At 48.3% G+C, this 13,900-nt stretch overlaps 4 protein-coding genes across 4 annotated transcripts; 2 read left to right on the top strand and 2 right to left on the bottom strand.

Moving 5' to 3' along the window:
- Nucleotides 1–448: 448 nt before the first annotated feature.
- On the top strand, nucleotides 449–1,968 carry LHYA1_G003223 (uncharacterized protein; the record flags this gene model as incomplete). The annotated part of the gene is made up of 2 exons (XM_031148197.1): nucleotides 449–547; nucleotides 589–1,968. 2 exons carry the CDS (start codon nucleotides 449–451, stop codon nucleotides 1,966–1,968), a joined length of 1,479 nt encoding a protein of 492 aa, XP_031006281.1.
- A 1,043-nt stretch (nucleotides 1,969–3,011) lies between these two features.
- Nucleotides 3,012–3,765, top strand: LHYA1_G003222 (uncharacterized protein; the record flags this gene model as incomplete). Its single annotated transcript, XM_031148196.1, has 2 exons — nucleotides 3,012–3,042; nucleotides 3,236–3,765. The coding sequence occupies 2 exons, from the start codon at nucleotides 3,012–3,014 to the stop codon at nucleotides 3,763–3,765; spliced, it is 561 nt and encodes a 186-aa protein (XP_031006260.1).
- Nucleotides 3,766–6,409: 2,644 nt separating this feature from the next.
- On the bottom strand, nucleotides 6,410–8,612 carry GLN4 (Glutamine--tRNA ligase; the record flags this gene model as incomplete). Its single annotated transcript, XM_031148195.1, has 6 exons — nucleotides 6,410–6,502; nucleotides 6,561–7,428; nucleotides 7,490–8,041; nucleotides 8,094–8,101; nucleotides 8,155–8,217; nucleotides 8,283–8,612. The coding sequence occupies 6 exons, from the start codon at nucleotides 8,610–8,612 to the stop codon at nucleotides 6,410–6,412; spliced, it is 1,914 nt and encodes a 637-aa protein (XP_031006279.1).
- Nucleotides 8,613–10,659: 2,047 nt separating this feature from the next.
- On the bottom strand, nucleotides 10,660–12,043 carry LHYA1_G003220 (uncharacterized protein; the record flags this gene model as incomplete). Its single annotated transcript, XM_031148194.1, has 3 exons — nucleotides 10,660–10,735; nucleotides 10,787–11,513; nucleotides 11,563–12,043. The coding sequence occupies 3 exons, from the start codon at nucleotides 12,041–12,043 to the stop codon at nucleotides 10,660–10,662; spliced, it is 1,284 nt and encodes a 427-aa protein (XP_031006280.1).
- Nucleotides 12,044–13,900: the final 1,857 nt, after the last annotated feature.

Here is a 13,900-nt window from a genome sequence, read left to right as displayed (position 1 = left end):
TGTAATTGTAGACAGGAGGCAGAGAGGATTTCGGAGGAGTGGTGGAGAGAGAAAGTGAGGTTGGTTTATTTATGCGGAGGAGTTTGGGCTTGTTGCGAAAGAGGAATGACGAGAGGGCAGTAGCAGACAGCTGATTTTGCGCTTAGGTTCCTTAGGCGAATAAAGTACTCTCTCGGTTTGGACTTCTCCTGCGCAGCTTTGGGATTTTGGGAGGGAGAAGGAAAGGTGCACAAGACTGATGAGTTTCAGACCATGCAGTGCAAAAAAAGAAGTTGTACAAAACAGTCCTTTTGCGGGAACTGGGGCTTTTCTGGAAGTCTTTCGTAGATTTGATTTGGGAGCTTGGATTCTACGAATAGAATACATCAGGACAGGCGTCTTGCATAAATCTTTTATTCAACGCCCCCCTTATTCCAAAAGGGGATTAGACCTGCATAAACCGCATCACATGACCATCCACCCCACATCTTCACGGCGACAACCTCATTCCACCTCGCAGAGCCTCAAGGTTAACATCAGCAGCTACAGCTACAGTGATTGGTATAGAGTGAGGTTCCTCCGTCTCATGGGTCTCATACCCCGACATAGCATCTATCTTCCGTCTACGAATCACCGCACCTCGTCGAAGCCAACTGCCAGAGAGCCACCATGTTCAATGCCTCCCAGAAGCTCTTACTGAGCTCGACACCCAGCCTTCAATTGCGCGCTCTACTGCACCCACCCTTACCTCTAAACCCACGCGAGTCTCAGAATCTCTTCAATCTCCTCACCACATCGTTCCGAAAACACCTCGACAAGGAGCATGGACCCCTCACATCTACAACTCCTACAGATGCAGAACCAGCCCTCAGGAAGGACCCTCGTGCTCCAAGCCATACACGGCGAAATTCACATACCGAAAAGCATCCCGCAGACCGACATCTGAGTAGAGTGCTGGACAACCCCCTGTTTATACCTCTGGGTATACCTTTGGGCCGTGGCCGACAAATCCTTCGCAAAGATCCCATGCTTGTCTTTGAGGCTGCAGTGGGAAAGGGAATGATGGACATTAGTTCGGCCGCCAAGTGTTTATGGGCAAAGAAACAACAGATCGTGCAATCTCATGTTTCCAACGTCCAGGACGGAATGAGGGATTCAAAGGCCGGGACAACAGTCTTGAAATGGTTGATATCAAGTGGACAAGCGAACAATCTCGACTTTCTTCGTAACGAGGAATTTGCTGTCCTTCTTATGCAATACATGATCGCCGAGGGGATGCAAGATGCGTGTTGGGCTTGGATAATGAGAAGTTTCAAGGAAATTCCACACATCTTTGCATTGCCTCTCAACTCGGACGAACGGCAGCGTCTCAAGAAGGATATTATGTCACCCTTCTACTTCTTTCTCAGCGCTATATCTTCACGGCCCCATAGCCTGGATGCTGCATATGTTGCCATGAGCAGAGCTGCCGGATACCTTGACCATTTGTCCTTGGAACAAGCGCGAGACGTATTGGGTGGGTCTGTGTGCTTTATCATTAGTTTGACAAAAGCCATGGGTTGGGACCGCCCACCAGCTTCCGAGACAAATTATGATTCGTTTCTCCGACTCATACCGACTTCGAGACCACGTTTTAAATATGACCTTGCCCACCTTTGGCTCCTTCATCCCACTCGACCAAGCGTGGACCTTGCACTTGAAATGCTACGGGAGGTTCATACATATGGAGTGCCGCTCATTATCTCACAGTCAAAGAAGGCGAAGGATTGGCAAGTGAGTATGGATAACAGGATCATGGGTCTTGGGTTCGAAGCAACAAAGTACTTGCTGAAACATGATCGATATCGGGAGGCGGACGAGGTTATGGCATGCTTACGGCTACATTTCTCTACCCAATTGGGATTGGAGCCGCGGCAACAAGAGAAACTGGTAGATTCGGAGGCGGAAGCAGCAAGTCTTGAGATGCTTGACAATCTCAAATTTGCATGAAGATATGGGTGAAGCTTGGTAGAAAGCCAGCTGGATTATTGGCGTTGGCAATATGAACATTGAGCGGTTTTGGCGTATTAAGGGCGATTTTTAGGGAAGTTTATATGAGATTGAAGGATAGCTGGAATGAGGAGAAGTGTCTACTTTGATTATACCTGATAGAAGATAAGCAGTGTTACGAGCATTCACACTATTACATTTCTATACTCATTCGACATACTAAGCGAGCAACAATGGAAGTGGATTACTTAAGCATAGCTCAAGTTTGGACTGGTATCTGCATGAGAGGCGAGTCTCGTCAGCCGTATGGAGTGCTCTCATGACGTGACCTGTGATGACCTGCATTAAGGTAGCTAAGTACAGTAAGATCCCACAAATCCAGGCACGGAAAGCAAGTCAGATCTGATGTTTCTCCAGCAAGGAGGTACGTGATATGATATGGGCCGAGTCGGGAATAGCATCATGTTTAAGTATTTTGCAGCATTTAATTTGAGAGCACAGGTATTTTCCCTTATGGAGTACTGTATGTATCACACAAACCCACGGGCACATGATATTTCCATTCCCAGCTCCAGCTTCAGTTTCAGCTTCCCCGCAATCCATCACCTCACCTAGCGGGCGTGGGATTCGCTGGGTCTCCCCTCACCTGCGATCCACACTCATGCCTCACTCCACACTTTCGAATCCGCTGGTACTTTCACTTTCTCTCCCCCTTTCCTTTTTCTGATTGGTCAATCCCATCCTCTAGTTCTGTCCTTACCTCAGCCCTCCCAGCTTCCCTGCTTCTCGTACCTCGAGAGCTCCACAAGCGTCATTCCGGTTCCGCATTCCAATCCTGGTGACCTGCCATACCCTACCTCTCTCAACCTCACTCCTTGTCTCCGTATCTCTTCTTTCACTCCTCCCAAAATACATCTTTGTCGCAAATACGTCAATTGTATCCGCGCATCACTTTTACCAACCTTTCTTGAATCGCAAACTCTTCTCTACGCAGTTACTCATATTATATCCACTTTCGCATTATTGACGTACGTCATCGCAAGATGTCTACCCAAGTTCAAGAAGGCGATAAAGGTATGAATAGCTCTTGTTTTGGCTTGACTCTCTCTCGCATTGCGAATTGTAGTAGTATCTGCTTTTCTGGAGTTTAAGCCCCAATACCTCCATCCTCCTTAACTCCGGATCGTCCCCGCCAACGCCCCCACCCTACCAAAACATGCCAACTCTCCAACATCATCATTCAGCAAAATGCTGACACAAAACACAGTCTCCTGGAACTGGAACGGTTCCCATCCCTCCGGCACAGCCTCAGAAGTCAAACCTGGGGAAGTGACCGTAACCTCGCACCGCGGCAATGACATCAGCAAAACAGGCGACGAATCCAACCCCGCCGTGCACATCTCGCGCTCCGGTAACGATGTTGTCAAGACTGCCAATGAGCTAAAGGTCGAGAGCAAAGGGGAGTCAAACGGAGATAGTACTGAGAAACCGAATGGCAATAGCAACGACACACCCGCGCAACAAGAGAAGAAAGAGCCCGAGGTAGCAAACACAGGCGACAAGCGCACCGTGGACGAACAGTCTTCTGCAGATGCCGAGGAGAAAACTGAGGATACGGATGCCAAGAAGCAGAAAACAAGCACCGACGCCAAAACAAACGGAACGGGCGGAGAGAAGAAGAAACCCGGACGTCCCAAGAATAGCACTGCGTCTAAGAAGGAGAAGAAGGCTCCTACTGTGGGTATAGCGCAAAGACGGACGCGGAGTCAAGGAGCGCCTAGCACTGAGGGGGCTTAAGATTACATTGGGCGTGTAAATGGGTATGGTATCGGTGCTTTGGGGTTGGATGGGTAGGCTGTTTGTATATATTAGCTTTTGTCTGGATAGAAAAAGAAAACGGATTTGCATTTAATTTGCCTGCTTTTACTAACTCGTCCTCGTCTCCCTTTTCGTGACCCTTTCTCCCTCCCTTCCAAGACGTGCGTTCTGATCTCCCCCCTCCCCCGTCTGCCAAAACAGCATTCTCAACACTCACTAGCCTAGGTACCGTGCCGTGCAGTGCAGTGCACCAGTTCGTTCATCGATAGCGAGGAACAGAAGCTGCGTCTTCCTCGCACCCCGTCCAGTTTCACAAGATCAGGGGAGCATCATCGCACTGAGATATTTGCCTGGGATCTTATAACCATGGTCGCCGAAAATGCTCTTTGCCCGCCCGCCAGGTAGCCGATAAATATCAATCATAGCCCACCTATCATTCCTTATTTCTTTCCATATAGTAAGTCTTACACAAGATAAGGACAACGTTCTAGTGTACTCCAGGACTTCAAAGTGACAGTACTAGTCCATAAAACGATATTCTGCATAGTTTTCTCACTGCACATACCTAGAATGTAATTGCGTTTACATTTATCCTAAGTAATCCACGTCTTGTCTTGCGGTAATAACCATACTCAAATATACCGTTGGATGGATGGGGGTTTTGAATAGTCTGGTATGTAGTTTAGTACGAAAGTCGGAATGGAAAAGGGGATCTGAGGAGCAGGAGATTTGGCTGTGCTGGAAGGATATTGGCGGGAATAGAGACAAGGAAGCCCTCTGCTTCTAACAGTAACGTGCAACGCGGTCTCCCTGCTCAGACTCCAGCCTTCCCGGATCTTCCATGCATGATGCATCAGGCGCTGGATTTCAAGTACGGTACCGACCCTTCTGGATCGTGGCTAAAGCATCTACGGCGCACTATCTCAGAGATGGAATATGAACTGCACGTAGAAGAGAGGGCTCATTCAATCAAACATGTGGTCGCTGGAGGTCTATCACGTCGAAATACCTTCCTTCCCACGACCGCGAACCGAGAACCGCATCTGTCTAAGAGTCAAGACCCAATACTCGTCCTTCCCCCAACCGCCGCGCTCGGGACCGCGAGCGCCATGAAGCAAAACAGCAACACGGCACTGGTAATCTTACATACCTATGTACCACGCCGTCAACAGCAGCGACATAAGCGCAGAGCAGCTCCTGCAGACAGACGCTCGACGAATTGCTGTACGCCCATCTCGACGTAACACTCGGCGGCATCTCCTGGAACCTAGGCTTCCTCGGCGCATGCATACCCAGAAACACAAGCCCGTCTCCGCTCCGAGATATCAGCACAGCGCCGAAAACCAACCCCTGAATTCCCCGCGCGCTTTGCGGAGAAGGGCGCGGTGCAGGCGCTTTGGGTTTGCGCCGAGGCAGTGTGTGGGGAGACATGTTGCTGATCTTATGATTCGGGGTTTGCTGGTGCGTGTGGGGGGAGGGTTATGAGTTGGGTATGCTTGTTAAGGGGGGTGAGGTGTGGATGGGGTGTGGGTTAAACATCCGCAGATGCAGTTGAGATGTACGGCGATTCTAACGGAGCCAATATAGTGAAGCGTTAAGCTATCGTGTGGAGTTTTGAGGAGCGATAACTGGTATGTTAATATACCTGGATTTGGATCTTCCTTGTTAACTGCCATTGTCTCGGAGCAATTGGGAACGCCTTATAGAAGGCGAAAGTGAAAGCGAAAGCGGAAGCGGAAGTACTTATTTGTTGACCGCTTGGTTACTTGCTCTGATTTATTAACAAGAAAACGTACTGTGAATGAAAATATGTTGAAAGATGAGGCGTCCACTCATGAAACTAAGTTTGAGATGATATATCTGGAAGAAGGCGGGTGAAAGATTTGAGATTAGGCTTTATAGATGTCCAAGACTCACGAATATGCCGAGTGGATTCCCTCATACCTATGCAGTATTCTAATCGGTGTAGTCATCCACGTACAAGAACCATCTTCCTTATCACGACGGTACGGGTACATATTTCTGCACCAAGCAAGGTACCGACAATAGTGAAAAGGCTTGCTCCCTCATTCTCATGCGCAGAAATGTATCCCCGACCAAGCGAATACACGCCCACATAGACAACGTCACCCATGAAAACCCCACTCCTCTCATCCAATACCTCTGTTCTTCGTCTGGTAAGCCTCTTCCAGTAGCCTTCTTGAAGCACCACTGGGCGATGTCTTCCAGGGTACGGCACCCAATTGCCAAACGAAGAATACGAAGAAACCCCATGTCCACTCCGCGAACGTAATGTTAGATGGGCATAGCATGGTCATCTGTCATAGTGCATGGAAGGTACCGGAGATCAAGAAGGCTAGATATAGCATCGTGTACGACGACCAAATAGTCCCACGAGGGATTCCCAGCGTCTGAATGGAAACATCCGTATCCGATGTCAGAATCTGGAGATATCTATCATATTAGGCATTCGGCATCTGTATTACTAGGGAGATGGGATACCCACATGCCGAGGCTGCTGATAAAAACCTCGGACGGTTGTCGTGTCTAGAAGCCGTCCAAATGGCTTGCTTTCCGCCAAACAAAGAATTCAGATAATAATTCAGTTTCTATAACAATGTTGTCATAACCCTTCACTGCTCTTACCAAGGTCCTCTTTCAAAGGTACGATCTGATTAAGTACGATGTGATCATCTGTGGAATCTGAATCCAAAGCCTGCGCAAGAAACTATTAACACCACAAGCAAAGGAAGAGCAAGGTCTGAGCTACTCACAAAGTACGCAACACGCATGGCCTGGAACCGAACGCTCTCAGGCCCAACTTCACCTGTTTTCTCGCCCTCAGCTTTGGGCCACGGCGCTCGCCGGCGTACCTCGTAGAAGCCGCTTTCAACCATAGCGTTTGGCCAAATCGTCTCACTGTTCAAATTTATGTCGTTCATGAAACCACCAGGCGCAGACTTGGGTTGGTCTGATTTGAACAAAGCCGTGTGAATGCGTACCTCGGCAGTTGGAGATCCCTCGGGTACCCACTGGATGTAGGTCTTGGGTTTCTTGCCTTCTTTGACGAAAGTGCATTTGATCTCCACGACCGCCCCAGTGGCCTCATCCTTTTCGAACGAGACAGCTTTGACCGGGTATGGCATATGCAAAAGACCGACAGTCTTGCCCGGCGCAAGTCGGAAATAGTCCTTGCTATCAATCTCGCGGAAGTCTGATCGGTCAATATAGACTCTCTTCGTACGGCGGACCTTGTGGCTTCCCATCTTCGAATCTTTAGGCGAGAATGGAATATCAAGCTCTTCTTCCTCAGCATCTTCAATTATCAAGGACACTGGGTCGAGAACAAGCATAAGGCGCGGAACGGTCCTCTCAAGGTATTGCCGGACGGTTTGTTGAAATCGCTTGTTATCAACAAAGGTCTTGGCTGTGGTTACGCCAAGCTCGGATACAAATGAAAGAAGCGCTCCAGGGGGGACGCCTCGTCGCTGGATGGCCTTGAGAGTGAACAAGCGGGGATCGTCCCAGCCTCGGACTATCTTCTTTTCTACCAGCGGTTCTATTTCTCTTTTGCTCAGAATGGTGCCAGTAAGATTCAAACGGCCATACTCGCGCTGCATTGGCTGGAATTCAACGAGACGTCTAAAAATGTCAGAAAGTTTGCGTGGCATGATTTATTTCGGTGGGGACGGGAACGACATACTGGTTGAGCCATTCGTAGCTATCCCGTGACATGAGAAATTCGGTGGTGCACAAGCTGTGCGTAATGCCTTCAAAACTGTCACACAGGCAGTGCGCAAAGTCATAGGTAGGATATATACGCCACTTGGTGCCCGTCCGAAAGTGTGGACGTTCCTCTTGAGGAATCCGGTAGGCCGCAATGTCCCACATCTGGGGGTTCGGATTCTCGATGTCCTGCTTCATGCGTAGCCAAGCGGTTGTAGGCGCATACTTACCGTCTCGCATGTCGCGAAATTTTTGCAAATTAGCCTCGACATCTTGGCTCGCATCCGCACAACGATATCTAGGGATGGAGCCTTTCTCTCCACCACGCTGCCGCTTGGTTTCCGCTTCATCGCAGTGGCATACATAGGCATTGCCCTGTTTTATCAATTCCTCGGCGAGATCGTATAAACGTTGGAAGTTGTCAGACGCATATGTGATTTCCGATGGGGTGAACCCCAGCCACCGGATTGTCTCTTGTATTGCGACGAAATATTCCTCCTTCTCTTTGTCGGGGTTCGTATCGTCGAATCTGTATTCGATACATCAGCATAATTCGAACGGATAGCTGAGAGAGCGGATACCTAAGTATCTGATTATGATATTAGCCAGTTATATCCATGAATATTTGGGAGTAATGCCTACTGTTGTTCCACCATGATGTCTTGCGAACCCAAAGTTTATAGCAATAGCCTTGGAATGCCCGAGCTAAAGCCACAGGTTAGCATGCTCTTTTTGTAAACCCAGATGGGGAGGAATGGAAATATGTTTACGTGTAGGTAGCCATTTGGCTCTGGTGGAAACCGCGTTACGACGTTTTTGGACGGGCGTTGCTCATATACTTGGGCCAGAAAGCCTTGCTTGAACATGGCATCCGGATCAGCAACGGGCTCGTCAGTCATGACCGCTTGGCCTTCGGGCACCGGTGCCTTCACTGCCAAAGTCGTGGTCGAGGTTGACTTATCATTGCGAGCGTCGGCGGCAGCTGCCTTCTTAGCCCGCTTTTGTGTGCGTTTCTTGAGCTCATTTTTAGAGACCATTTCCCCTGTCTCCTCGTCAAGTTGCAGTTTGGCAACACCTTGCCGAGCAGTATCGTCTGCCATGGTGACTCTCGATCATCCGCAGGGCTTGCTCATATTGTCTATAGGAAAGTAGGAAGTTTTCGACTGAGTCATAATGCAATGCGGGTGCGGGCAGATAGGGCCCCACCTCGCTGCTCGGAAGTGGAACGTGCTTCTGCAGCGCACGGATGATCACCCAAGATGGAGTGCGTCCTCCATGGATACCACCAACCTCGCGTGAGCAATAAATATCCTATTCCCACCATCTTCACTTTCTGGCTGCTAATTCAAACGTGTAGGTTTGGATATGGTAATCATGTCTGCCCCGGGCGCTTCTATGCTATCCACAACAAGATCGCGTAATTTGGGCTTAAGATGTTTCTACCCTGCACATTCAGGAGGAGATGGTGGAACAGTCGCAGCCCCCTTAATCTGATTTACCCCTGAATCAATAAGCGAGATGAGTCATGTGACCATTACAAAGCCCTCCCTATAAACCTCTCATCCTTCTTCCAAAACAGCAAGACAGCGAGTATAACCGATATAAAAGTAGAACCCGAACGAACTCCATCTATAGAAGAAGGCGAAAGTATTATCCGCAATGCTCCTTGTACCTTATTTGGACCTCAAATTGACCAAACCATTTCCTGTCACACTTCTGGGCAACTCCCTAGCAACTCCCGCAGCAGCATTCGCTCCCATTAGCAGAGCATTAGGGATGATCTTAAATGGCGAAGTGCAGTCTCTAGCTGCAAATACGCCTGGCACATTTGTCTGATAGAAAAAACCGCTCGTTTTGAGATTGCCTATAATCTTGAGTTCGAGCTCCAGCTGCTCAACCACCCACGATGGCGGTCTAGCAAACAGTTGATAAACGAGAAAATCTTGTGGGCTTATCGTACCGTCTTCAAACTCCAATAGGGGAATTGATCCTGAGCCGCCATCCCTGAGCCGTGTGATTGAACGGTCGTCGACCTCCGTAGAACTGACCATATCGCTCACGGCAAGCTCCGCTCGAATTTCTTGGGCCAGGCTGAGATTCCCATCTGTGTATATTAAGATCTTCTCTGCGAACTTCGGCGTGCCTTGAGTAACCACAAGCGCACGCTTGACGCTACCGAGGCTGCCTGTTGCTAGAAGTCCGGCATGCTCACTGCCGCGTTTGTCAAATCCGAAGGTAAACATGCAATGGGATCTAATATAATTAGCGTTGTTTTTTGTTTATTTTACTTCGAAAACTCAAGGTCTCTCACATCTTATTTGGGAAGTTTTCGGCATAATCTCGCAAAGCGAAGCAAGGCCCAGCCTCAACGACTACGTCAAGTGCTGCGAGCCTTTCACAATAATGGTATGTTCTCCTACGATGCGGCGATGGGCAGTTACAGCAAAGTTTCTACCTCAAAGATGCTCTTGTCTGAATATTGGACCCAGTGGCACAATTGGGTGGATCTCTACGGCAACGAGTTCTATGATCGGTAAGTGATCCATTCCAGATATGCTAATGCATGGAGCCCCTAGGGTACCCCCTTGAAAGGGACTTCCCTGGTCCCCTCCACGCGTCCTATGATGATAGTATCTGCAGCTCTCTATATAAACCTATATAGGGGGTATAACGTTTAACGTTTACCTTCTGCATAGACTTTTCATTGCAAGCTGTAGATTGATGAAGGGTTGGATTCGTTCGTAGAGGCCTAGAAAGTCCCTTTTAATAGGGAACCCTAGGGGCTCTATGCCTTAGAATCTCCTGAAAGTGCATCTTATACCTTAAGAAAACGCGAGCGCATTTAAGCCTCAGTTGTGATTATTTACTGTTCCTTTGATTTTAGTCCCTTTGCGGGGAGAATGAGATCCTAGAGGGATTATTACTTGCTACGGATTTCGCTCTTTTACATAACACCCGTGGCTTGCTCGTCAAAATGATTGTATTTAAAATTGGCTCCGTAAAAAATTTATATACATATCAAGACCAAACAATTCGATGTGCTGCAGAGGACCTCCTATTTTCGAGTAAATCATGTTCTTGTCTTCAGACGCTAGTATCTCGATTGACCCAAGCACAAGGACCGAATTAAATGCTTTCCCTTACATCTCAACTTCCAACTGTAGCTTGACCCTGAACATTGATGACCGGGACAGATATAAAGACCACTAAGACAGCAGAGAACCTTCTCAGAAGTCAGCATGCTAAAAATCAATTTGGGGCGTATAGTACTTACGCAGCAGTAGCGGTGAAAATTTCGACCCTCGAGCTTGTGCCATTAGTCAAGAATATCAGGCCCACGGCGAATATAACTGCAAAACCAGCAATGCAGAGCAACAAATTTCTCGTTCCGTGAACCTGGGTTAAGACTGTGATAGCAATGGTTGGAAGTAGACATGCCACGACAGTCGAGATGGAGTTTGTGAACCTCAGCATTCCTTTCTCGGACCATGTCGCCAACGTCTCCTGCTTCTCTGCTTTTGGCACCCAGTTTTCCGGCGACACACGTTTTGCCTTCTTCGATGAACGTTTTGACAAGCGTTTCTTCAACCCCTTTGGCTGTTTCTCCATATCTGCAGTTCCCTGCTTTATTTGTTTGTCTGTCCTTTTTTGTTCTCTGTACCGGGTGAAATCCTCATAGAAAGGTATAAAATAACAAGCTACCCATCGTGTAAACCCATCGATTTTCCGTGGCGTTCTCGTAACAACGAGATCGAGATCACTCGTCGGCGGTGCTTGTGTCCAGATCAAAGTCCAGATGATCTTCCAGAATCGCTTCCAGGGAGAAAAGTCTTCTTCGTCAGGATCCTCGTAAATATCTCCCCATGTATGTTGTTCTCCTTCCCCTCCAATACTGAAGTTGCCGTTGTCGGCGTGTCGTAGCCATTTTCTAAAGTTTTTCATATTGTATGTGTCCGGCTCTGGCAACGCCGATACCTGGGAATATTGAAGTAAAGCCTCATCTACCAAATTCAGCATTTGATTAGATGGGGAATTAAGTGCTAGACTCACTATACTCTTTCAGAAGGCCTCTAATCTCTACAACCAGCTTCAGTTGAGCCGACCCCTCAGCTGTCATCAAGAAATCTGCCCTATTTGCATATTTGCGAACCTCGTCATCTTCACCTCTATCTCGAACGTCGTCATATTCTTGTTCGTGTAATTTCCGTCTCAGCCGTGTCAACTGTGCTTGATAATACAGTAGATTCTTGACATTGAGATCTCTGAAACGCGAGAAGGCTGCAAAATCTGGCGTTTTAGCCATCAACAAAGCAACCCGGGGCCATCCGTCGACAGGATTATTCAAGTCGTCCTTGACATCATGTTCTTCCTCACTCCTGCTACTAGAGGTGCTAAAACTCACACGAGTAGCTGGCTCTGGTGGGAAGTCTGACTCTTTAGGTGTAGATTGAGTTGAACTCGGATTGCAAACAGTGGCTGATAAGTCAGATTCGTGACTCGAGGTCGAATGCCTGCTGCCTCTGATGGCCATTGTTGATCTCAGAGCGTTTAGAAATCGAAGAAAGACTCATTTCTCTACCATCGCCATGTAGTCTCACTCCGTCTTATCAGATTTTGCTTTGCGTCTAAGCCACGCAAAATAAGTGCGGGGCGATATCGAAGCCCGACTTTAAGCAATGGCGGCGAAAGTCTTCAATGGCCGCCTTGAAAGCAAGAAGCTGAAGAGCGGGCTGCATGCTGTATATTACCCGGAGATCTTTTGATTCGTGGGACATGTGGACATAATCAACTAATGCTGCATAATCGGGTGCTCTGCATATGTCTTCAACCGTCAATCGCTGGTGATACGCCATGCTGCTAGCATAGCCTCAGAGATGAACAACAAATTTGCGATTTCCTTATGGCATAGTTTCTGATTGTGGACTTCGATCTTCTGAAAATGCCCATATTGTTTCCGCCTTGTTTCTCGAATTTTGCGACTACCAAACATGCACCGAATATATTATAGCCTCACGGCTACTCGGCGTAAATTGCATGTCGCGATTCCCTATTCGACGCCTCCATGTGGAGTATCTACGAAAGCAGCACCTTGGCTGTTTCCTGTACTTGGGGGCGGGATTTGAACGATATGCCCAAATACTGCAAAAGTAGAGCCGCAGGCCGCGCAGTTTGACTGGAAATTTGTGAAAAAGCTTCTGGATGTACATCAGATAATGGTTCTCTCTTTTGCTCGTCAGAAATGTGATTGAAGGTAATTTAAATGTATCATTGAGGCTGTAGTTTTCGGAATTTCTGGTGTGGCTCGCTCAGCCCCATTTAGGCGTTGTCTGACCGATTACCACACCACCTGGCTGAAAATCAAGAAGTCTTACACACAGCCTGGAAAAAGCATGCATCCATTAGTAACCTGACACAATTTTCTCACCGCGCAGCAGGCAGCATGCGCTCCACTTGTTGACTCGCTGACTCTGCGGCTTGAGAAATATAAGGGGCGGCCCCCATCTCAAGTTAAAAAAGTTCGGCAACCTCTTCGACTTGACGACCTTGCGTCCAGATATTTGAACAGAAGTATCGATGTGCAAAACGCGCGGGAAGTCTCCTACGCAAGAACCGGTGCACAAGAAAGTCCGCGGAGCTGAGGCACAATGCTGATGTGCTCGAAAGTGCCTGCGCCGCAGCATTTCGTCCCACGATTGCGGGCCTCGATTAAGGTTACGAAACGAGAACGAGGTTCTTGATCCTTCTGACTCAGGCTGGGGGAGCGGCTCTATTTCCTCTTTCTTTGACGGTAGAAGTGCTAAACGATAGGAATTGGCTGTGGATGGCTTACAATGGTGCCGTCGCTGATCCGCCGTGAGGCTCGACTCCGCCCTCTTTCTGGCCACCTTGCTCAAATTTGCCACCTAGGGGTGTCATTCAGCGTCAGCTGGAAGACATTTTGGGCCCCCAAAGCTTTCGATGAACAAAAATGGGAACAGCCACGAGGAAATTAGGATCTGCCTTGCAGTTAGAGTGTAAGATTTATCATCAGGACCCCTTTGCAAAGTAAGCTGGAACTTGGTCTGTCCGACTTTCATTGGGTAGAGAACCAGGCATTACGACTATTGCCAGGGATTGGTACCCCTGAGGCCCTCCATAGGACCCCCGGCGCCAAAAGAGGCTCTGTTAGACTTGTGGGAGGTGTGGGAGGTGTGAGAGCAATAAAATTGCGGGACAAGCCATGAATGAACTATAATAAAGAGGTGCTTGCCGCGAATCAACACAAGAAACACTCTCACTGGATATCTCTTAGACATCGATTGCGAGTGAAAATCAAGATGCAAGACAGCCCTAAAACAAGTGGTAAGTTCCCAATACCTCTCACCAGAATAGTACTTAACTAATTACC

The sequence above is a fragment of the Lachnellula hyalina genome, assembly GCF_007821495.1.
Source record: "Lachnellula hyalina strain CBS 185.66 chromosome Unknown contig00048, whole genome shotgun sequence".
NCBI classification, from domain to species: domain Eukaryota; kingdom Fungi; phylum Ascomycota; class Leotiomycetes; order Helotiales; family Lachnaceae; genus Lachnellula; species Lachnellula hyalina.
This window is presented reverse-complemented; position numbering and strand designations above follow the sequence as displayed.